General features: G+C 41.4%; 1 protein-coding gene across 4 annotated transcripts; it reads left to right on the top strand.

Moving 5' to 3' along the window:
• The first annotated feature begins 725 nt into the window (after positions 1 to 725).
• Positions 726 to 9,489, top strand: eif4h (eukaryotic translation initiation factor 4h). Of its 4 annotated transcripts, none has more exons than XM_035791395.2 (8): positions 726 to 882; positions 3,054 to 3,235; positions 3,329 to 3,393; positions 4,203 to 4,299; positions 5,192 to 5,251; positions 5,810 to 5,965; positions 6,394 to 6,509; positions 7,526 to 9,489. In XM_035791395.2, exons 1-8 carry the CDS (start codon positions 818 to 820, stop codon positions 7,550 to 7,552), a joined length of 768 nt encoding a protein of 255 aa, XP_035647288.1. In that variant the 5' UTR covers positions 726 to 817; the 3' UTR covers positions 7,553 to 9,489. The 4 variants fall into 4 exon arrangements, with proteins under 4 accessions (XP_035647288.1, XP_035647290.1, XP_035647287.1 ...); XM_035791394.2 differs by having other exon boundaries at positions 728 to 882; positions 3,048 to 3,235; XM_035791397.2 differs by lacking the exon at positions 5,192 to 5,251.

The raw sequence follows: 9,489 nt of genomic DNA, 5'->3' as shown, positions 1-9,489 counted from the left end.
ATGGGCTTGCTCCTACCTATCTCTCTGATTTGGTCCTGCCGTACATACCTACACGTACGCTATGGTCACAAGACGCAGGCCTCCTAATTGTCCCTAGAATTTCTAAGCAAACAGCTGGAGGCAGGGCTTTCTCCATTTTTATGGAACGGTCTGCCTACCCATGTGAGAGACGCAAACTCGGTCTCAACCTTTAAGTCTTTACTGAAGACTCATCTCTTCAGTGGGTCATATGATTGAGTGTAGTCTGGCCCAGGAGTGGGAAGGTGAACGGAAAGGCTCTGGAGCAACGATCTCTGCCTGGCCGGTTCCCCTCTTTCCACTGGGATTCTCTGCCTCTAACCCTATTACAGGGGCTGAGTCACTGGCTTACTGGGGCTCTTTCATACCGTCGCTAGGAGGGTTGCCTCACTTGAGTCACTGATTGTGATCTTCCTGTGGGTTCTGCTGGCCGACTCTAGCTGGGTTGGTGGTAGGCCACATTGATATTCCTTTGGATAATAGCACGGAGATAGTGTTGGCTAAAGGCCTATACTTCTGTACAAATTGTCTGACATCATATGCACCTGTTTCTTACACTAGTAGTATGCCCAGCCAGGATAAATATCAATATCCAGATACAAAAAACTAATGACACTGGGGTTGGATCTTGTTATTTTAAATTAGTTGGGGGATTTGAGGGTAGCTAACTTGTAGTATCTATCTGACTGTGCAAAAGTGTTTTATGGTTCAGGCACTGAAAGGACAACTAAAATTCAGCTACCCCTATATTGAAGGACCTTTCGATACCCAACTGCTTTCTCCGACAGCAATCTCGGCAATGGCGGATTACGATAACTACGATGACCGAGATCGGGCTTACGGTAGTTTTGGTGGAGGCAGAGGGTAAGAAAATACCTGGACGAATAGAATGTGTCAGTATTACCGTATGGTGATGCAAGAAAACGCACCGATGCCTCACTTTTAAGCAGGGGCTTGTTCGAAATTCTTCTGAAAGATAGGCCTGGGTTCAGAACACGGGCCAGACAGTGCCAGTGGCTAGCCTCTCACCGCTGCTTTGATGAATGGGAAGCCGGTATTGAGGGCGGGGAAAACTCGTGGATTGACCATAGTTAGCTACTTCCAGATGTGCGTGTGAGATTTTCCATAACAGAATGTTAGCGATTTATTTATGTCGGTTTGACAATGCATATTATGACATGGTTATGATTGTAAGACATTTTATAATTCTCAGACTGCCAGCATGGCACTTGGCGCCAGCATCTTGTTAAAAAGCAGCCCACATGGGCTACATGTTGTGCTACTACTAGCAAGTCAGGGACTGTGTTGAATGGCCAAATCGGGTGATAACAGCTCGAGATGTCAACATGCGCCATTCCCCGAAATCATTATCAGTACATAGCATGTTTAGCTAGTTGGTTAGCAATCATTATTCAATGCACAAGTCGTTTGATGCATAGTTAGTGGTCACGTTAGCTAGCTAGTGCGCTCGCTAGATTAGCTTGTGATAATTGCATGACGATTTATGCGGAGAACTAGCTAGCTACCTCTGCTAACTAGTCTAGTTTGGGCCCAGTGCACCCTGCATCCATTCCTATCTAGTTTGATGCGCGCACTCGTCAAGCTAGCTAGCTAGGTTTGAACGATTAGCAATGAATTTAACTAACATAACGTGGGCTAACTCGTGCATTGACACCAGGCATTCCATACAGAAAATTGTAAACGTTAAGTGCTGACGATGTTGCGGCAATACTAAAATATGTTCTGGAACTCAATCCAGTTTAGGTCATTTAGCCAGAAATTAAAAGTAGCCTAATCAACGAAAACACTTGAAAAAAGACTAGGTTACTACCGGCATAAATTACATCAAGTTAAAATATTATCCCTTGGATAGGATGAACGTAAATATGGTCATAATGAAGATCTGGGTTTTATATGTCTGCCAACACTTGTCAGTGACTCATAACATTTAACGTTCGTTGTTGTAATCATATTCTGCTTTAATTGATTCATACAGGAAAGGAGTTGGAGCCCCAGATCCTGAAATACCGAAACTAGTGTTGTATCTATTGGGCTACTTGGCATAAATTAATTTGACACCATGGCCAAATAACTACAGATGATCACCTTAACTCTTATCAACTGCTATGTAAGATCACAACAGCCAACATGGTTATTTTACAAAAAATCACTTGTTAATTGTGGGAAAGATCTATATGCCCAAACTCTCTTCTTTGGAAGACCCTTTTCAGTTGAATGCATTCAGTTATGCAACTGATATCCCGTTTCCCCTGTTGGGGCCTATAGCTAGGTGGCTGTACATCTTGTTTCAGCCTGGTCGCTCAATTTGCTTTGACACCCGAGGAATGCTGCAGGCATGCAGTACCCCATCTGCATTTCTCTCAACCCTGTCAGATTGGAGTGCTGTTGCCAGCAAGGGAACATGTTCCTTGAAGTTTTGGCAGTGCCCCACCACTCCTCATGAGGAGCATACATTTTTAAAAACATTTAAATCATTATAGCAGACGCTCTTATCCAGTGTATTCGTAGGGGGAAAAGTTCAGTAGGGAAAACAATTACATAGAACATTCATTGCAAGTAGACCTTTTTTCAAAATGGCTGTTATCAGTGCACAGGAACTAATGCTGTTCATTAAGAAAAATATTATTTTTCTTTGTCAATTCTTTCTCCCGTTTCCAGACAGCCTTGTCCTATTTCCTGTATTGTATGTGCAACATGTATTTTCCTATGGTATCTGAGCTGTAGATCTTTGGTATTTTGATTGTTAATGGATCTGTCCAAGTGTACATAATTTATGGTAGGCTCAGTTAAAGTCAGCTGAAAAGTATCACTGCACTACCTCTGTGCCACAATTTTGCCTGTGACTCAGTTAATGTCCCAATTATCAACCATATTCTCCAGCTCAGACTCTCAGCCATTGATGCAGTAGTCCTTAGTAATTCTTGACCAGGAAAAACTCGGGGTCCTGTACATGGGGCGTGGCGATCTCTTGTAGTCTGTTCTCTCATGGAAGTGTTTGTTTCTGGTAGACCCAGAGGTGGCAGTGGACCTGGTGGACCCCGCAAGCAGAAGGATCTACCCACAGAGCCCCCATACACAGCCTACGTGGGCAACCTGCCCTTCAACACAGTACAAGGAGACATAGACGCCATTTTCAAAGACCTCAATGTCAGGAGTGTTCGACTAGTCCGAGACAAAGAAACAGACAAGTTTAAAGGTGAGCAAGCACCCGTTTGTATAGACTAACAAACATCACAAGCCACGGCAACAGTTTTGTTTTTCTTTTTCGTAACCAATTTTCTCCTTTCAGGTTTTTGTTATGTAGAGTTTGATGACTTGGAATCCCTTAAAGAAGCTTTGACGTATGATGGTGCTGTGAGTACCCACAATTAGTTTTCTCAGGTCCTCATTTGTATCTGGTTCATAAATGTAAAAGGGATACTGTGGTTCAGTGTTGTCACAATATTCAGTATCACAGGACTGAATTTCCAGTCGAAATTATGGAGGCTAACAGCTGTATGTTTTAAAGCTATAGCACAAACTATTTAACATTTAAACAAGTTCTTAAACTGAGACCTCAGCGTTATGACGTGGCCATGAGCAGCAATGTGAACCAAAGATATTGCCGAGTGGAACTGATGCAAGAGGCTCCGCTTGTGAGCGTTCACACAGAGCATCTGCGCATGTGCATAGGAGGTCACTTCACTTTCATACAACGTGATGGCTGTGTGACAACCGCGGAGGAGATTATCCTCTGGTATGGCTCTTTTTTTGTTTTGCAAATCATCCCGATACTTCTGTTTATTCATGCATTGCTGAGTATACCTTAAAATGACCGTACAGTTCAGTCTGCTTCGTATAGAAAATCTGAGTATTGTGATATGGGTATCGTGACAAAGGAATAAATTATGCTGTTTTCTCATAAAACAAATAAAACTGTCTCCAACTATGATCAACTTAGTTTGTTGTGCACCTTTCATAAAATAGATTGCTGTCCAAAGTGCTTTAAAAATTAGCACAGTTGACGACAAATATCATTTTATAAAAGGGACAGTTAAATACAGTGATGCGTCCAACAGTGATATATTTGTAGGACATAAACATTGTTGGAAGCATTATCAGAGAAGTGGACCATGTTGTTTCATTTCCTCTTAGTGCTGACTTGTGCCTTCCCCCTCCCTCAGCTCCTTGGAGATCGGTCACTCAGGGTTGACATAGCAGAGGGCCGAAAGCAAGAGAGGGGTGCCGGAGGATTCGGCTTCCGGGGGAACGACAGAGGAGGTACCTGCTCGCGCTCGCTGGAATGCTAACGTGTTTGTTCCTCCTACTGCTTAGTATATTTCTTAATTATTAATATGTAGTATATTATTACAACTACAAAGAAATTGTCTATTACTTACGTCAGCTGATTCAGTGTTGATCTCTTACTTTCTCTAATGAGTCAAGATGAGTTGATTTGTGGATGGACTTAACTGTAAATATTAATATGAAGTAGCAATAACTCTTGGCCTAGATTTGAATAATTATACATCTTTAATATTGCCCTGAGACTCATCTTTCACCATCATACTTAAATCCAAGGCTGTCTTAAAAACTGTCAATTATCAGAACTTTTGCTGTTGTGTTTGAGTTTGCTACCTCCTAAGCATACAGTGCATTCCACTTATAAGAATAACGGAAGAATCAAACATTTGTGGTCATAAAAACATTACAAGATGCTTGTACATCACATTTATAGATCAATGGATTATGGAATCCGCTATAATCAAATCATCAGTCCTTATAAGTGTGCATTGCACTAGTACAACTACCATTACTGTTGCCTCTGTGGCCTTATTCTTGTATGTCACTACATACTGGGATTTGAGAATTTCTGGCACTTTTCATAATGTATCCATTCACACTTACTCACTCACCTTTCTCTCCTGCTTCCTTTTCTGTAGTAATTGTGTTTGACCTGTTTAGCTCTACAACCCTACAAATTTGAGCAGCTAAACTAAATATTTTCTGCCTTTAATTTCCTAACCAAAGACTTCAACTAGCTGTCTCTAGAAGCAGTACTACTAACCTAGGTCCTTGGCTAACCAGCACTAGGCCCTTGGGGTCCTCACCCCTGCCTTAGCCCTAAGCACCACTCACCACTATTGTTAAAACTGAGCCCTGTCCCCTGCAGGCCGAGGGGGCTCTCGTGGAGGTGGTCCCAGAGGAGGTTCCAGAGACGACTATGAAGGAGGTGGGATGAGAATTCCGCTGGTTTAGCCTGTCCCCAACCGGTCATTAGATCAGGCCCAGTTTGAATCCTGCAGTTTAAGAGCCAAGCAGTGCAGTTGGTAGAGTGAGCACCAAGCTAAGGAAGCAAACCAATTGCTCCCATTTTTTGATGCTTGAATCTGCAGAATAGTTTGATATAAGCAGTATGTAATTTCCTCCCCCATAAGAATTCCGTTTTTTTTTTTGCGATTTACACAGGTATTTTGTCCCTTGGTGCATTTTGTTTGTTATCCCTCTGTTATCACTCATACAGGAGGTTCCTCATTCTCATTTGTCACCTTTACAGGGCTGTTCCAGGTGCTGGGCAAGGACGGATATTTAATTTAGTTAGATCTGCAATGTTTAGAATGTTACTGATAGGAATGTGGTGTTTAGAGCTCACAAGATTCCTTATCTTTATTCTACGAGCTAATCATGTCTGTTCTACACTAAACTTTATCTGAACGTTCTGTAACATTGCACTCCTGCATGAGCCCAAGGCGGTTTAAAATGTATTTTTCCTCCGCATCTCCTCGTAAAGGCTACAGAGGAGATGACGACTTCGGACGAGGCCGAGGAGGTGGCCGCGGTGGTGACCGAAGGGGGGGCGGTGGAGGAGCAGGCATGGGGGGACGCTACAGGGACGGCGGACCACCACCGCGCGCTGGAGCGGATGACTTCAGAGAACCCTCTGACGGTGTCACAATCTCTCTTATCTCATATAAAATACTCTAGACCAGAGGTACTCCCAAGTGTGGAGGTTTTTTTTTTTCTTCTATTTTTTTTTTCTCCACTGTGGTTGGTTAATTGATTTGATAGATCCTCAACTGGTGTCCCAAGCCTGAATTCGTCCCTGATTTAGGGGAAAATATTGAAAATAAGCAGTACTTCTGGCATCAGGGAAAAAGCACCCTAGGCATTGTTTAGTCATGGAAGAATGGATCCATTGAAAGGGATTTTTGATGACTTTGTTTTGTAACAGTACAGCTTTTGTGAAGGTGTCAATATTGACCCCCTCATTTAATCTCCCAAAAAGCCCTGAACCCAGTGGCCACCTATTTGATGTGATAACATTTGACTTGACCAGTTAATCATGTTAGTCATTTTTTCCTTTGCTTTCCACAGAGGAGAGGGCACAGAGACCACGGCTTCAGCTGAAGCCACGCACGGTGGCTGCTCCGCTAAACCAAGTTGCCAACCCCAACTCTGCCATATTTGGCGGAGCCAAGCCGAGAGAGGAGGTAATTCTGAAAGACAAACCTTAAGAGATTGACCAAGCCTCAGAGCCCGGAGGGAAGGGCAGGGGGCGGTGTAGAAAAATGAAACGATGCCAACGGGATACGTTAACGTCTTTCGTTAGCATTCCTTTATCGGAGATGACAAACTGAATAAAACCCTCTGAGTGAAATATTTATTCGAGACGGAATAAAAGCAAGATGAGAACACACATACTCTTGGAAAAATAATACAACACACCAACACCCAAAGAGCAGCTTGTGAATGCATGTCAACTGTTAACATGGTTTTTACGTACACCTCTGCTTCTGTGACTAGTGCCTGCTTTGTCTGTAGTTCTGTTGGGAAGGTCCATCCACATGTTAATTGCAGTAAAGAATGAATACAATTGAGCTGGAAAGTAAACCAACTTTTCAGTATTTTTAGTAGTGTATTTCACTGTGATATTTGACCCTCTGTGTTGGAATTGAAGTGTGTCTTGACTCTGAATTGGTTGTTATGCTTCCATGTGGGTAGGCATTGATCCCCACAAGAATTCTGCCCCTGTTTACAAAATCAATATAACATGAATTGTTAGAATAGAACGGTTTGCGCTGATGGTTTGGTTCATGGCAGTTGTGGCTGAGCTTCTGTAGGGAGTCCAGAAGGTTTTGTTATCACTGTTGGTCTACACAACACCTTCATTGTCTGCTCCCCTCCTACACACACACACACACACACACCAACAAGAAACCTTGGTCAGAAATGTGCTACTTTTGTTTCAGTTTTACCCCTTTGACTTCCAAATATAAATTGGTGTTGTGTTAACTCATTGTTCAGCCATATGTTCAGTTTGGGAACAGTGCAGAAAGTAACAAACAATTGTTATTAGTGGAGCTGTTAAGGTCATTGTATCTGCTTAACTATCCAATTGTATTGTAGAAGTTGTTAACTATTTTGTTTCAACTATTAAATCATTTAACATTTCCCCTGGAATTGAACCTGTCTAACCATAATGTTTTTTTGTTTCCCATTCTCAAAGCTTGAAAAAGAGGCAGATAAGGAATAGATATATCCACGTGGCTGCATTATTCTGGAAGTCTACTCTGGATCTACTGGCTTTGTTTACCAAAAATCTTTCAAAGACTTCTCCCAAAGAGCTCGCTGGGGAGTCAGGCGCTGGGTTCCTCTTTCTGCTTGCTAACACAAAGCAGGCCTTCATCTAATTGGTAAAAAAGCAGTTGGACCCAAGGCTGCTGTGAGGGGCAGGGGCCAGGCCTATGTCAACCTGACCCGTACCCCACACGCATCAAAAGGAACTCGGGACAGGGGCTTCAGTTTGGTTCTGTTGCCTTTGGGTAAGGACTTTGATGTGTCATTTTCTCTTACCTTTCCCAAGGCATCCTTTGTGTTCACCAAATGATTTGCAGTTTTAGACATACAGCTGTCAAAAGGCTGTTCCTTTGGTGTCTTTTATATCTTTTCCTCCTAAATTTCTGCTCTATTTGTGAAATGATTATCATTTCAGCTTCAAATTTCCACTGTCTTAAATATTAAATGATAACATTGCCAAGAGAACTGAATCCTTATTGTTGTCTCTCAATGTGTATTTCTGGAACCTGATTTTGAAAGATTTTTGATCTTAGTCTGTTAAATCCAGGCAAAATGGCTTCCTGCATAATGGAGTGATGCCGAAAGTGTTTTAGATGAGCGGCTGAAGCGCACACTAGATTAAATCAGAAACATGGGTTATTGCAACGGTCTCGATGTCTGGCAACTTTTGACTTCCACATCTTAATAGTTATATGCATTTTATCAAAAAAAATGGATCACTTAGACACTGCAAAATGTACTACTTTAAACAGGAAACTGAAAAAAAAATTGCTCTCATTTGTCCCATGGAGACTGGCTAAATCTAGTCTGCCTACCAGTAGATTGTGTGGGAGGATGCTTTTGAGAATGTGTTGCAACCATTTTTATTTGCATTTTACTGGTTATGAAATTTTAGTAAGTGATACCTTGTTCTTACTGTATTATAGAAAGATCTGTTTTTCTTTTTTCCTACACTGTTTATGGCAATAAAATGTATCATCTTACATGAATTCTTAATGTGTTTGAATGGGATGGGTGAATAAGTAAAGGCAAATGAAGTAGTTCTCTGAGAACACAAAGCAATGTGAACATAGAAGAAAAACATTTTAATTTAATGGAGCAGGGCAGGTGTTTGAAAAAGTTAACTCTGTATGGAACATGCATACATGTCCATTTTAAGTTATTATTGAGTATTCCCTACAAATTCTTTCTATGTTTGCAAGTGTCTTTCTGCCCACATTAGAAACAATGTATTGCATGCATGCAGAGAACCTAATTCCTCATCCTCAATGCTTTGCCCACATGATTACAACATAATGCAGAGTATATGTAGAATACCGTTTGGAGGCCTGTTATGCTCGAGGTGCAGGGACCGGATCCTTTTCAGTGTGTGTCTGAATGCCAGACAGAATCTTTGTTCTGGATTTATGGTTAGTTGAACTTTGAGAACAGGGGTGTATTCATTATGAACTGTTTAAGAAGCAAACTGAGAAACAATTGTTTCTATTGGACAAATTTCAGGTAGGTCCCACCCTGTTTTTATTTGCTTCTGTTTAAAACGTATTGCAACAATCACTGTAATGAATACGCCCCCGAGCAAGAATGTTTGCTTTATTTTGAATAACCCAATATGTTTCAAATTGGCTATTTGTTTTGCAGAGTAGATACAGCTGGAAAAAAAACAGGGTTTGGTATTTTGAAAAATCTTTTAATAAAACAATTGAACTGTCTGTCACTGCTTACATGAAAAGGTTGGGTATTTGTTTTATCTGAAGGAAGTACCCATATCAAATGTCAAATCTAGCATGAAAAACAATTTCACATTTAGTCCTTTGGGGAACAATCTTGAAAAAGGTCAAAGTATTAGGCCACTGTGTTGACCACATTTTGTCAATAAATCTTCACTAAACACGT

The sequence above is a fragment of the Oncorhynchus keta genome, chromosome 18 (genome assembly GCF_023373465.1).
Source record: "Oncorhynchus keta strain PuntledgeMale-10-30-2019 chromosome 18, Oket_V2, whole genome shotgun sequence".
Lineage (NCBI taxonomy): Eukaryota > Metazoa > Chordata > Actinopteri > Salmoniformes > Salmonidae > Oncorhynchus > Oncorhynchus keta.
Note: the sequence above shows the minus strand (reverse complement) of the source record. Positions and strands in the feature narration are given on the sequence as shown.

Coding starts and splice junctions, on each gene's coding strand:
- eif4h (XM_035791394.2), top strand. CDS start 818: ATGGCGGATTACGATAACTACGATGACCGAGATCGGGCTTACGGTAGT. Junction 4,300..5,191: donor CCGGGGGAACGACAGAGGAG/GTACCTGCTCGC, acceptor TGTCCCCTGCAG/GCCGAGGGGGCTCTCGTGGA. Junction 5,252..5,809: donor CAGAGACGACTATGAAGGAG/GTGGGATGAGAA, acceptor CTCCTCGTAAAG/GCTACAGAGGAGATGACGAC.